A 14,934-nucleotide genomic window follows, 5' to 3' on the forward strand; every position below is an offset into this window, starting at 1 on the left:
CAATTCTATGCCATTTTACATGGCTGCCGACTTAAGCAGAATCTTTTTTTAATACTGCAAAAATGATTGAAATGACAGATGCCTTTTACATGGACTAACTGAGAATATGAGATCAATTAAAAACAACCTTGTCTTGAATCCATGAATATCCTAGGCCAAGGTGTGTAGAATATTTGGAAATTATAGTTCTAAAAAACTGACTCACCCAATGATGCACAGCTCACTCACCGGCGATGGCCGATGCGCTCGTGCCAAAAGCCTATCTCGCTCGTTTTACTTTAAAAAAAAAATGCTGTTCACTCAATAGGCCAATTTGGAAGTTGATAAAATATGTTGGTAGCCTACAGACACATTAGAGTCTTCTCTTTTCAGCAGGAGCCATTTGCATTAAAACCTGTGTTTTCCCACGATTGTATTTGAAATATTGCGAAAGGCCTGTTTTGGCTGTTTACTGACAGATTTGCCACACTTTACCGACTGAAGGCGATGCCTTGTGATTGAGCTACACACAATCCACAGCTAGGCTATTTAAAGAAAAATAAGCTATTGATCTCTAGGTTACAATGTTGCGCAAACCATAAACCGGGCCGGCCAAACCAGAATCAATTCTAGAATATCAGGCACGGGCTAAAAAAAACATTTTCACATTTACTTTTTTTAGGGGGCAGCAGAATTACAGAGGAGGCAACTCAAATGAACTCTGACCACTTTTATTTGAATCTTTACATTTCAAACAGTGATCTGGCTCAAAGCACTGCAAAATAGCATAATTAATAAAAAAACATAAAATGACTTCTAATGTAATTGCAATTAACTCTTCCAACTATTGACTTGTTTCACAACTGCCATCAGTTTGGCCCTGCAACATTTGCAACAAAGATATGTTGACAAACAGTACTTCAAGGCGACTCCACTTCCTGATTTGGCCTCGTTTGGTTAATTAAGAAATGCTTCCTGATTTGGCCATGACTGAATTCAAACGTGAGTTGGTTTCGAGGTGTGGTTTGATGTGGGTGTCTGTTGTGTGTGTTCGCAGGTGGGAAGAGTTAGCCAAATTATTTTTGCCAATTAGATTCATTCGGCTGGTGTGCGACTGTGGCAAAATTGGTTTGACTTTGGATAGCCTATCTCTGGGGATAGTTAGGAACCGTCAATAAATTACACAATGTAAATTGAACAATATAGTCGTCTTGCACATCTTTTAGGTGTCTCATAAATGCTTTCAATATTTGTATATTAATTTCTACAATTTACGTTGATTAGGATTTTTTATTCATTGAAATTTGGAGCTATTGACCTTTTTAAAATATTGTACAATGTACATTGTGTAATTTACTAATGGTCCATAACTTGCCCCATAGGGTTATCGAATGTCAAACCAAATTGACCATGGCCATTAAAATAAACCCAACCCATGGAATACTGTTACGGTACCCTTCATTCCGTGACATCCAATTTTTTTCCTATCATCTCGCAAATCTCCATTTTGGACAAGACTGAATTATCCTATTTACACTTTGTAGTACATTTTTACACTAGAGTAAATGTTTCTGACTCATATCGATGCCACATAGGCCATTTTCAAAACGAGAAGTTGTTTTGAAAGTCACTCTTTAAATAAAATAATAACTTGTAAAAATATAAAGGATATTCCATGTAGAAACAGCAACGTATTCAATTTGTTGATGGGTTATACTTAGTATAATGTTTCACAGCTTTATGATTCTATTTTCCACATTAGAAATATCATATTTTATATATTTTATATGTTATTAAAATGACCTAAAAAAAATTAACTTCCAAGGATTTTATGTGAGTTTACTGGTACATTTCCAAAATTACCAGTAATATTCTCCACATTGCAACCCTACTATTGACTGTTACTCTGTCACTTTGTTCTTTTCATTTTACACAAGTTTTTTCCCCCCCTTCCAATGTAATTTCTGCAATGCCATATTTATTTACATCAGACATAACTCAGTGTTGTCTACTGTGTCTGTGGGTGCTGATGTTATGAGTGTTGTGTGTGTCTGTCCAGCTGATTGGAGGGCTAGCGGATGAGAAGGTGCGTTGGAAGGAGACCGTGCAGCACCTGGAGTACATGGTTAATAACGTGTCAGGAGACGTGCTGCTAGCAGCAGGATATGTGGCCTACCTGGGACCCTTTACTGTGAGTGCTGCTCTGTTGTTGTGCTACTGTTACATGTATGTGTTGTGCTGTGGTATTAGTCAGAGTTTTGTCACAGTAAGTAGTGCTTTTAGGTATTTTGTGGAGAGAATGACCCATGGATGACCATTGTGTTGATTTGGTGACCTTGACAGGGAGAGTACCGGGCCTCCATGGCAGATGAGTGGCTGCGTGGCTTTAAAGAGCAGGGGGTGCCCCACACAGAGGAGCCCAACCTCATCAGCACTCTAGGGGACAAGGTCAAGATCCGCTCCTGGCAGGTTAGAACCCCTCACAACACTACTAGCACAGATACAACATAATATCCTATATCAGACTGACCCGTGGTGTCAAATAATATAGCAATGTAAAATACTCCCAATGTGTGTGTGTGTGTGTGTGTGTGTGTGTGTGTGTGTGTGTGTGTGTGTGTGTGTGTGTGTGTGTGTGTGTGTGTGTGTGTGTGTGTGTGTGTGTGTGTGTGTGTGTGTGTATAGATCACAGGGCTGCCTAAGGATAACCTGTCGGTGGAAAATGGTGTGATAACACAGTACTCTCAGCGCTGGGCTCTTTTCATCGACCCACAGGGACAGGCCAACAAGTGGGTCAAAAACATGGTGAGAATGTTCAGTGATTCCTGTGTACTGGTCTGATTCCAAACATAGTCCACAGAGGGAGCCATAGAGCTAATACTCTCATTATCCACAACCATTACTGCACAGCTTTAGATAGTATCTTTAGAAAATAGAGAGAACCAAAATCTCCTGCTTTACATTGTGTAAGTAAATGTTGTTTTATTTCAGCATCTGTTTGTAAGGAGACACCTGTATTTAAAAGGGGATATGGTCATATATTTCCTATGTATATGCAGAAGCTGTTGGTTAGACATGATGGTTGAACCCTGCTTCCTTCTTCCTCTCAGGAGCGTGACAATGGATTGGACGTGATGAAGCTGAGTGACCGGGACTTCCTGCGTAGTCTGGAAAATGCCATTCGCTTCGGGAAGCCTTGCTTACTGGAGAACGTCGGAGAGGAACTAGACCCTGCTCTAGAACCCGTCCTACTGCGACAGGTCCTTACCTAGGGCACATAACACGTCGATACAACACTCAGTCAACACACAATAAAGTTAACTCATTGCAGTTGTTGCTTGTTGTCGCCCTCAGACGTTCAAGCAGCAGGGCAGCACAGTTCTGAAGCTTGGAGACGCTGTCATTCCCTACCACGATGACTTCAAAATGTACATCACCACCAAGCTACCCAACCCACACTACTCCCCTGAGATCTCCACTAAGGTTACCCTCATCAACTTCACCCTGTCCCCCAGGTATTGTGCTCACCCACCTTCACTTCACTTCACACTGGCCCCTACTCCCTGGCCGGTTGACCTCTGACCCTGACCTGTGTGTGTGTGTGTGTGTGTGTGTGTGTGTGTGTGTGTGTGTGTGTGTGTGTGTGTGTGTGTGTGTGTGTGTGTGTGTGTGTGTGTGTGTGTGTGTGTGTGTGTGTGTGTGTGTGTAGTGGTCTGGAGGACCAGCTGCTGGGTCGGGTGGTGGCTGAGGAGAGGCCTGACCTGGAGGAGGCTAAGAACCAGCTGATAGTGAGTAACGCTCGTATGAAGCAGGAGCTGAAGGAGATAGAAGACCAGATCCTGTTCCGCCTCAGCTCCTCAGAGGGAAACCCTGTGGACGATGAGGAACTCATACGGGTGCTGGGAGCCTCCAAGATCAAGGCCGGAGAGATCCAGGTCAGACATGGGGAGCAGTGTAACCACCACACTTCAACTTGACCTCTTTTGATTTCCCAAAATAAGGCTTTTACATGTTATTTCCAAGTGTATTTTTAACTCTGCCCCTTTGCGAAGAACATACTGTTACTGTTCAATCAACTGTTGAGTCGTTGATGTGGCACTATGACCATACAAAGGCTGATGTCATTGTCAGGCCAAAGTGATGGTGGCTGAGGAGACAGAGCGGGACATTGATGCCACTCGTCTGGAGTATGTCCCTGTGGCTGTGCGTACTCAGATCCTCTTCTTCTGCGTATCGGACCTTTCCAACGTGGACCCCATGTACCAGTACTCCCTGGAGTGGTTTTTGGGCATCTTCATGTCGGGCATTGCCAACTCCGAGAGGGCAGGTAAAGAGAACTCACCCACATAAATGTAGACACACACATACTGTATTTGTACGCATTTTAGGACAACCCTTTCACAACTGAATGCTTAACTGCTAACTGCTTAACTGCTTAACTGCTAACATCACAGCAATGTAGCATGTATCATTAAGCACCAAAGGTAGCATGAATATATCCAACCCCCTTAATAAACTCTTTTCCCATTTTGTTGGCCCTGTGTGTCCCCCCCAGACACGGTGGAGCAGAGGATCATCAACATCAATGAGTTCTTCACCTTCAGCCTCTACAGCAACGTGTGCCGCTCTCTGTTTGAGAAGCACAAGCTCATGTTTGCCTTCCTGCTGTGTGCTCGCATCATGATGAATGAGAACAAGATCGATATGGTAGGAGGAACTGGTGGTGTTTAGTGTTTGGTCTGTATTGTTGTTTTTAAAGTGTATCTGTGCTCATACTCTGTTTGTGTTCCACCTGCCAGTCTGAGTGGCGGTACCTGCTGGCGGGGGGCATGCCCCAGCAGCAGCTGTCCAACCCTGCAGTGAGGTGGCTGTCTGAGCGTGCCTGGCAGGACATCTTGGGCCTCAGCACTTTGCCCACCTTCAACAGCCTGGCAGACAGCTTCCCCAAACACATGAAGGCCTTCAAGAGGATATTTGACAGCAGCGAGCCAAACAGGTCTTCACAAACACAGAAGCTACATATTTTATATGCACAGCTAGGGTTGTCCTGATACCCGTATCGCAATACCACAATACTTGATTTTCTGAGTGTAGACACAACACATGCTAGTTTGCAGTGTGTCAATAGATACTGCAAATTACACCTACTCTGACTGCTGACTGGTGTCCATGGATGTGTGCGTGTGTGTCTAGGGAGCCGGTCCCAGGGGAATGGAATACCCAACTGGACTCTTTCCAGAAGCTGTTGATATTGCGCTGCCTGAGAGCTGACCGCATGACTCACGGCCTGCAGGACTTTGTTGCTGCTCAGCTGGGCCAGCGCTTTATAGAGCCACAGGTACTGCACTTTTGCCTTTCTGGGTAGTGAAGACATCCTAAGTTGCATTTACCTCAGTGCCACTGTCAATGCCATCTTTAGTATATGTTGTTTTGCCTTGTATCCAACTCAGTGTAAACACTTTGCCACCAGGTTTATTCTAAAACCATTTGGCTTAAATATTTACAATATAAACTCATCAGAGTTTTTCCCAATGTAGGTCACCTCATTGTTTATTTGATGTTTCTCATACCTCGTTCTGTACTGTACCTCTCTCTCCTTACTCCCTCCCTACCTCCCTCCTTCCTTCCATCCCTCCCTCCTTCCTTCCATTTCTCCCTCAGGCATCAGATCTGTCTGTTGTATTTAAGGAGTCGTCCCCCTCCACGCCGCTCATCTTCGTCCTATCTCCCGGAACCGACCCTGCCGCTGACCTCTACAAGTTTGCTGACGTCATGAAGTTCTCCAAGAAGATGAGTGCCATCTCCCTGGGCCAGGGGCAGGTCAGTATGGCCTGGGGAATGCCTGGGAAAACTCACTCCTCCCACCCACGAGACATCCCACTGGAAATTAGTCCTCCCAATGAGGTCACTCTCATTTGTCATGCTAAGAAAAGCTTAGTCTCCCCACCTCAGTGATAATTACCAGTCTATTTCTAGCCAGAGGACTAGGACTCTGTGTCCTGTGTGTATCCCCTTCTAAAGACGTGCTACATTCACCATCACCATGAGTGCAAGCCAGTCTGAGAAATAACTGAGACAGACAGAATCAAGCCCAGGCTCAAAGTCATGATGTTTGAACCTAAGCCTTGTGATATCTACAGTATTTCACTGTCATGTTGGTATCATCTTGAGACCTCTGTGCAACTGGTCCTGTCTGTTGTGGTTGTGTGTCAGGGTCCCTGGGCTGAGGCCATGATGCACAGTGCCATGGAGAGGGGCAAGTGGGTCTTCTTCCAGAATTGTCACCTGGCACCCAGCTGGATGCCCTCCATGGAGAGACTCATTGAGAACATTGACACAGATAAGGTGGGCTCACCTAGAAGAATACACATCCACACAAACACACAACTGAAGCTATACAGTAAAGCGAGATGTAGAAACCTTTGTCACTCTTAAACCTGCCAACACCCTATTCACTCCTCTTTAGGTACACCGGGATTTCCGTCTGTGGCTCACCAGCCTGCCCAGCAACAAGTTCCCCGTGTCTATTCTGCAGAATGGCTCTAAGATGACCATCGAGCCTCCCAGAGGCATCAAGGCCAACCTGTTGAAGACCTACCTAAGCCTGAATGATGACTTCATCACTACCTGCACCAGGGTCTGGCTCCTCTCACTCCCATACTATACTGTGTAATTGTTGTGTAATTCAAGTGGAAAACTACATACCCAGACCCCTCGTCTAACGTTGTCCCCTGTTCCTCCTCTCCTCTCCAGGCTGCAGAGCTTAAGTCCCTGCTCCTATCTCTGTGTCTGTTTCACGGTAATGCCATTGAGCGCAGAAAGTTCGGCCCACTGGGGTTCAACATCCCATATGAGTTCACTGATGGTGACCTGCGCATCTGTATCAGCCAGCTCAAGATGTTCCTGGATGAGTACCAGGACATCCCCTACAAGGTGGGGAAGACACACACACACACACACACACACACACACACACACACACACACACACACACACACTCTCTCTTTCTCTCTCTCTCTTTTCTAGCTTCCTTCTCTTCTAGCTTTTCCTTTAGTATTTCTCTTTTCATCTCCCCTTTCCTTCTTTATCTTTTATCTCCTCTCATTTCCTACCCTACTTCTAGCAAGATTATGTATTTTTTATGTTTCAGTGTGTCCTTTTTTTCTGGTGTGTGTATGTGCCTGCGTTCTGTCAGTGATTGATTGTGCCGTTGTTCTCTACTCGATCTGTCCAGGTTCTGAAGTACACTGCGGGGGAGATCAACTATGGTGGTCGTGTGACTGATGACTGGGACCGCCGCTGCATCCTCAACGTGTTGGAGGACTTCTACTGTCCTGCTGTGCTCGGTGCCGACTACGCCTACTCCGCCTCCGGAGTCTACAGGCAGATCGACACTGAGCTCGACATCAAGGTCAGAGAATGAGACGGTTAGTTTGGTCTGAGTTAGCATTAATAAACACTGGTTAATTCCCAACCAACAACCACTAATATCCGTTTTGCTTGTCTCTCAGGGCTACCTGGCGTACATCCGTGGCCTGCCCATCAACGACACACCTGAGATCTTTGGTCTCCATGACAATGCTAACATCAGCTTTGCCCAGAACGAGGCATTTGCCCTGCTGGCAGCCGTGGTGCAGCTCCAGCCTAAAGCAGCAGCCAGCGGGGGCAAGGCCAGAGAAGAGGTACTGTGTGTACTATGTGTACTGTGTGTGTCCTCTCCTGTGTCTACTCTCGCTGAAACTCTACCCCAGCAAGAAACAGGTTTTGAACTTTTGTTTTGTTTATTGTCCTATCTGGGGTCATGTCAGCAGCTAGTCTTACTTATATTTGTTGCTCTTACTCTAGCCTCCTTAGCTGTTAGACTTGTTAACGAAAGCTCATAGGTAATACTCAGGGTACCATTCTGTTGACATGCTAACATACAATGCCTTCAGAAAGTATTCACACCCCTTGACTTTTCCCAAATTGTAACGGCTGATTTCCTCCTCTTCGTCTGGGATCGGACCAAGACGCAGAGTGGTAAGTGTCCATGTTTTAATATAATCCACTGAACACGACAAAAAATACAAAATAACAAAGTAACCTAACCGAAACAGTCCCGTGTGGCACGAACACAGACACAGGAAACAAACACCCACAAACCAACAGTGAAAACAGGCAACCTAAATATGGTTCCCAATCAGAGACAATGCAAAACACCTGTCTCTGATTGCTCCTGGCTGGCGGGCGGCTCTGGCGGCTCCTGGCTGGCGGGCGGCTCTGGCGGCTCCTGGCTGGCGGGCGGCTCAGACGGCGCTGGGCAGACGGGCGGCTCAGACGGCGCTGGGCAGACGGGCGGCTCAGACGGCGCTGGGCAGACGGGCGGCTCAGACGGCGCTGGGCAGACGGGCGGCTCAGACGGCGCTGGGCAGACGGCGCGGCTCAGACGGCGCTGGGCAGACGAGCGGCTTTGACGGCTCAGGACAGACGGGAGACTCTGGCTGCGCTGGAGAAGAGGAAGGCTCTGGCAGCGCTGGACAGGCGGGAGCAACTGTAGAGAGAAAACGGAGAGACAGCCTGGTGCGGGGGCTGCCACCGGAGGACTGGTATGTGGAGGTGGCACCGGATATACCGGACCGTGAAGGAGTACAGGAGCTCTTGAGCACCGAGCCTGCCCAACCTTACCTGGTTGAATGCTCCCCGTAGCCCGGCCAGTGCGGCGAGGTGGAATAGCCCGCACTGGGCTGTGCTGGCGAACCGGGGACACCATGCGTAAGGCTGGTGCCATGTACGCCGGCCCGAGGAGACGCACTGGAGACCAGATCCGTTGAGCTGGCTTCATGGCACCTGGCTCGATGCCCAACCTAGCCCGGCCGATACGAGGAGCTGGAATGTATCGCACCGGGCTAAGCACGCGTACTGGGGACACCGTGCGCTCCACCGCATAACACGGTGCCTGACCAGTACGACGCCCTCTCTCTCCACGGTAAGCACGGGGAGTTGGCTCAGGTCTCCTACCTGGCTTAGCCACACTCCCCGTGTGCCCCCGCCCAATACATTTTTGGGGCTGACTCTCGGGCTTCCAACCGCGTCGCCGCGCTGCCTCCTCATACCAGCATCTCTCTGCCTTCGCTGCCTCCAACTCTGCCCTGGGACGGCGATATTCCCCTGGCTGAGTCCAGGGTCCTTTGCCGTCCAGAATCTCCTCCCAAGTCCATGAATCCTGTGTCTTCTGCCGCTGCTGCTGCTGTCCTTTACCACTCTGCTTGGTCCTTGGTTGGTGGGTGTTTCTGTAACGGCTGATTTCCTCCTCTTCGTCTGAAGAGGAGGTGTAGCAAGGATCGGACCAAGACGCAGAGTGGTAAGTGTCCATGTTTTAATATAATCCACCGAACACGACAAAAAATACAAAATAACAAAGTAACCTAACCGAAACAGTCCCGTGTGGCACGAACACAGACACAGGAAACAAACACCCACAAACCAACAGTGAAAACAGGCAACCTAAATATGGTTCCCAATCAGAGACAATGCAAAACACCTGTCTCTGATTGAGAACCATATCAGGCCAATTGACAAACATAAACATAGAAACACATAACATAGACTGCCCACCCCAACTCACGCCCTGACCATACTAACTAAAGACAAAACAAAGGAAAATAAAGGTCAGAACGTGACACAAAAGTTGTTGTGTTACAGCCTGAGTTTAAAATAGATTAAATTGAGATGTTGTGTCACTGTTCTACACACAATACCCCATAATGTCAAACTGGAGTTATGTTTTTAGACATTTTTTAAAATGTATATAAAATGGACATCTGAAATTTTCTTGAGTCAATAAGTATTCAACCCCTTTTTTATGGCAAGCCTAAATAACTTCAGGAGTAAAAATGTGCTTAACAAGTCACATAATAAGTTGCATGAACTCACTCTGTGTGCAATATTAGTGTTTAGCATGATGTCTGAATGATTCCCTGATCTCTGTTACCCATAAATACAATTATCTGTAAGGTTCCTCAGTTGAGCAGTGAATTTCAAACACAGATTCAACCACAATGACCAGGTAGGTTTTCCAATGCCTCGCAAAGAAGGGAGCCTATTGGTAGATGGGTAAAAAAAACAACAGACATTAAATATCCCTTTGAGCATGGTGAAGTTATTAATTACACTTTGGATTGGGTATCAATACACCCAGTCACCACAAAGATACAGGCTTCCTTCCTAACTCAGTTGTCAGAGAGGAAGGAAACCGCTCAGGGATTTCACCATAAGGCCAATGGTGACGTTAAAGCAGTTACAGAGTTTAATGGTTGTGAAAGGAGAAAACTGAGGATGGATCAACAACATTTTTGGTTATCCCACAATACTAACCTAAATGACAGAGTGAAAAGAAGTAAACCTGTACATAATACAAATATTCCAAAACATCATTCTGTTTGCAATAAGGCAGTAAAGTAAAACTGCAAAAAAAAATGGCAAAGAAATGAACTTTATGTCCTGAATACAAAGCTTTTTGTATGGGGCATATCCAACACAACACATCACAGTACCAGTTTTCATATTTTCAAGCATGGTGGTGGCTGCATCATGTTATGGGTATACTTGTCCCATCGGCAAGGACTAGGGATTTTTTTTTTGGGGGGGGGGGGGTAAAAAGAAACTAAATAGAGCAAAGCACCGGCAAAATCCTAAAGGGAAACCTGGTCCAGTCTGCTTTCCAACGGACACAGGGAGACAAATTCACCTTTCAGCAGGACAATAACCTAAAACACAACTATACACTGAAGTTGCTTACCAAGATGGCATTGAATGTTCCTGAGTGGCCTAGTTACAGTTTTGACTTAAATCGGCTTGAAAATCTATGGCAAGACTTGAAAATGGCTGTCTAGCAATGATCAACAACCAACTTGACAGAGCTTGAAGAATTTTTTCAATAATAATAATAATATGCAAATATTGTACAATCCAGGTGTGCAAAGCCCATAGAGACTTACCCGGAAAGACTTACCCAGAAATTGCTGCCAAAGGTGATTCTAAAATGTATTGACCCAGGGTGTGAATACTGTATGTAAATGCGATTTTTCTGTATTTCATTTTCAATACATTTGCAAAAATGTATAAAAACTTGTTTTCACTTTGTCATTATGGGGTATTGTGTGTAGATGGGTGAGGAAAAACAATACATTTCATCCATTTTGAATTCAGGCTTTAACGCAACAAAATGTGGAATAAGTCAAGGGGTATTGTAACGGCTGTCTTCCTCCTCCTCAGACGAGGAGTAGTAAGGATCGGAGGACCAATGCGCGGTGTGGTACGTGTTCATGCTCTTTATTAAAACAATCGAACACTGAAACAAAACAATAAACAACACGTGAAATAACCAACCGAAACAGTTCCGTGTGGAACACACAGACACAGAAAATAAACACCCACGAAACACAGGTGGAAAAAGGCTACCTAAGTATGATTCTCAATCAGAGACAACTAACGACACCTGCCTCTGATTGAGAATCATACCAGGCCAAACGAAAAAACCAACATAGAAAAACGAACATAGATAACCCACCCAACTCACGCCCTGACCATACTAAAACAACGAAATAACAAAAGAACTAAGGTCAGAACGTGACAGGTATGAATACTTTCTAAAGGCACTGTACCTTCAGAAAGTGTGGTGGGGTTGTGTTGAGTGATTGTGTGTTGTAAGTTTGGCTGGGCTGGTAATGGATCTTGTTTCTTTCCCTGTAGATCGTAGAGGAGATAGTGGCAGGCATTGTTGAGAAGGTTCCCCAGCCTATCAGTGTACAGGAGGTGATGACTAAGTACCCAGTCCAGTATGAGGAGTCCATGAACACAGTCCTGATCCAGGAGGTCATCAGGTAACCTAGTTCTGTCATAAACCACTGCTGAAGTCCATAACATTCTGTCTTGTGCCATATCTGTTTCTCCCATCATTAACTTCAAGACAGTTCCAGTTACCATCACAATATTCCATATCAGAGAGCTCTTCTATAGTCAACATTCTCCTGAGTATCTCTTTCTTTCCCCTATCCCTCTCCACCCACCCTTCTCTCTCAGGTATAACCGGTTGTTAGTGGTCATATCCCAGAGCCTCAGTGATATTGTGAAGGCTCTGAAGGGCTTAGTGGTGATGTCATCAGAACTGGAGCTTATGGCCAACAGCCTATTCATCAACAAAGTCCCTGACATGTGGCAGGCCAAGGTATTTACAGGAACATATACATGAACATATTTAGAGTTACATTATTGTAGTCCTCTATGCTGAGGGACCTGAGTTAATATCAGTTTGAACCTAGTATCTAGGTGTGTGGCAACAATAAACTATGTAAGCAGGCAGCATGTGAAAATTAGTGTGTGGACTGGGTTGGGCCTAACCTAGTAGGTAATATACCCCGAAAGAATATATAGTTTACCCACTAGGAAATATAATATGCACACACAGTATTGAAATACACACCAATTAGATATCCCTTGAACTATGCAAAAGAATAATCACAAACAACCGATGGTTATGAATTATTATTAAAAGGAAAACATGTCAATTCAGTTTCAATAAACAACGCAAGTTGAAAACATGGTATACACCAACAGTTATCAACTCCTTTTGAATCAGTAAATCAATCACAGCGACTGTATATACACACTCATCTAATTAGTACAGACCTGGTACCAGGGTTTAGTTTAACACCTCAGAGCGCTCATAGATACTTTAAATGGGGTTCCCCTTCAACACAATAAAAGAAACACGAAAAAATGCAAAGTCACAAATAGACTCACGAATCGTTCTAAACTTTACTGGCGCGTGACAGAGGCACGGCGCGCAAATGGAAACCACTAGTCAACGGACCTGTGGCTATCCCAAATAGATGCGATCAAGGAGTCAATGGAAGATTGGCGCACATTCCACAAATCTGATCTAAAAAAGTGAATATTTGTCGAATCCGTCATGATTTATGTATTGTAACAGGCCTACAATGTGCTTACTTAAGTCCGATTTGGCTGTTTTCGCTGTATGACATGTAGAAGTCGTCCCTTTTAAGATTTAAAAGTAGTGACTGGTAAATGCTAACTCCCGTTTGTATAAGCTGGTTAGCATATCTAGCTTACAGAAATCGTTGATGGTAGTCAAAGTCGTGTTTAACTGTAATGCAGTTGATTGGTAACCATGACATGAACATGTGTTAGGGATGACATCTATACAAGCATTATACTCAGATTTTTACCTCAACATAGCGTGAAATACACATATAAACAATAGCCTAAATATAGACAAACTTTGCTGGGGGGCAATAGAGCCCCACAGTGGAGGTGTCATAATACCCATAAAACCTAGCGGTCTAATAAGGAGATGGTTACAATCGTTTTTCCACTGAATTTTATAAACACTTAAAATAAGGGCTGTGTACGCCTATTGTGGCGTGACGTTTTTTAATAACCATGTAAATCTCTCAGACAAGGTGACTTTTATAAAAATATATGGCTCTATTAACTCTCAGATTCAAAAATGCTAATTAGCATCAAAGTAGACATCATGCAAGACTACAAATCCCTGCAAGCTCCTGCACATCATCTCTAGCAGACACCTTTGCTAACAGGTATTGTGTCAATTTAAAACTTCCACAAGACAGTTCACAGAATTATCCATTTAAAGAAATGTAGGCAATTTATTAATTCCTAAATTTAGCTAACATTAGATAGTTAATCCAGAGATTCTTACCTGTGCCTCAATTCGGCAGTCTTGTCCAGATCATCATGACATTTGTAGTTCTTTGATAGCCACATTAGTAGCTAATTAGCATTTCATTTTGGGGGGGTAAATACAGGCGAATATATTGATAAAAGTCACCTTGTCCTAGAAAGACTTACACGGTTATGAAAATGTCATGCCAGGGTAAGCCTACACGAAACACAGCCCTTATTTTAAGTGTTTATAAAAACCCCAATGGGAAAAACATATGGTGGAAAAAATGATTGGAACCATTTCCTTGTTTGACCACTAGGTTTAACGGGTATTATGACTCATACTGTGGTACTCTATGAGGAGATTCAGAATCTTTCCCCCATGGCTGTTTCCCCTGGTCCTTTTCATGGTAATTCCATTGTTTTGGTCAAGTTCGATTGACCTCTTTACTGCATCTATGAGACACACTGAAATCACTCTACACTTTTCCTTTTGTGAAAACCCCCACGGGACCACTCAAACTATGAATTCCTCTCTCTTTTACCACGATCGTTGTAACGCAGTCTCTCAGCATAGCGGTCGAGAGGCAGAAAGAACAGCCTGTTGATGACAGTTGTTCGTCTCAGTCCGAGAAATTAGAAGCAACAATTCCCTCACTGAGCTCACTGTGATCGGGGATCCTCAACTAAATGTTCATCATTTCTACTATATTTATTTTCCCTCGTGAGACTCCCAATTACGGCCGAATGTGATGCAGCCTGGATTCGAACCAGGGACTACAGTGACCCCTCTTGCGACCGTTGCGCAACTCGGGAGCCCAATTCGTTATTGGTTTTACAATACATTGTTTCATCTGTATACCGGTGTCTGATTCCTGTTAATTTGAGAACCCCATTGAAATGTGTCATGTCATTAAGTATTCCCTCTGTCTCTCCCTGTCTTCCACCAGGCCTACCCCTCTTTGAAACCCCTGGCCTCCTGGGTGTCTGACCTGCTCCAGAGGATCAAGTTCTTACATGGCTGGATTTCTGACGGTGTCCCACCTGTCTTCTGGATCAGTGGCTTCTTCTTCCCCCAGGCCTTCCTCACAGGAACACTGCAGAACTTTGCCCGCCGCTCCGTGGTCTCCATAGATACCATTGGCTTTGACTTCAGGGTGAGATAGCAGCACACTCTCATTCCCTTCCTCCCTTCCCTCCTCCCCAAATGAGAATGTATTCCATATTGGAGGTTACATTTATAGTCAGAGCAGCTCACAGATTACTGCACCT

At 44.8% G+C, this 14,934-nt stretch overlaps 1 protein-coding gene across 1 annotated transcript in view; it reads left to right on the top strand.

The window, feature by feature from the left end:
* The window catches only part of dnah1 (dynein, axonemal, heavy chain 1), a 59,777-nt gene that overhangs the window by 43,570 nt on the left and 1,273 nt on the right, over positions 1-14,934 (top strand). Inside the window, exons 56-74 of the mRNA XM_038964508.1 lie at positions 2,039-2,170; positions 2,323-2,448; positions 2,665-2,784; positions 3,090-3,239; positions 3,334-3,494; positions 3,689-3,914; positions 4,111-4,306; positions 4,535-4,686; positions 4,779-4,975; positions 5,173-5,317; positions 5,641-5,799; positions 6,193-6,324; positions 6,446-6,616; positions 6,733-6,912; positions 7,214-7,390; positions 7,491-7,661; positions 11,710-11,840; positions 12,040-12,184; positions 14,613-14,819. Of these exons, the coding sequence (XP_038820436.1) occupies positions 2,039-2,170; positions 2,323-2,448; positions 2,665-2,784; positions 3,090-3,239; positions 3,334-3,494; positions 3,689-3,914; positions 4,111-4,306; positions 4,535-4,686; positions 4,779-4,975; positions 5,173-5,317; positions 5,641-5,799; positions 6,193-6,324; positions 6,446-6,616; positions 6,733-6,912; positions 7,214-7,390; positions 7,491-7,661; positions 11,710-11,840; positions 12,040-12,184; positions 14,613-14,819 (3,078 nt within the window). The remainder of the gene's footprint in view (positions 1-2,038; positions 2,171-2,322; positions 2,449-2,664; positions 2,785-3,089; positions 3,240-3,333; positions 3,495-3,688; positions 3,915-4,110; positions 4,307-4,534; positions 4,687-4,778; positions 4,976-5,172; positions 5,318-5,640; positions 5,800-6,192; positions 6,325-6,445; positions 6,617-6,732; positions 6,913-7,213; positions 7,391-7,490; positions 7,662-11,709; positions 11,841-12,039; positions 12,185-14,612; positions 14,820-14,934) is intronic.

The sequence above is a fragment of the Salvelinus namaycush genome, chromosome 2, assembly GCF_016432855.1.
Source record: "Salvelinus namaycush isolate Seneca chromosome 2, SaNama_1.0, whole genome shotgun sequence".
Classification (NCBI taxonomy): domain Eukaryota; kingdom Metazoa; phylum Chordata; class Actinopteri; order Salmoniformes; family Salmonidae; genus Salvelinus; species Salvelinus namaycush.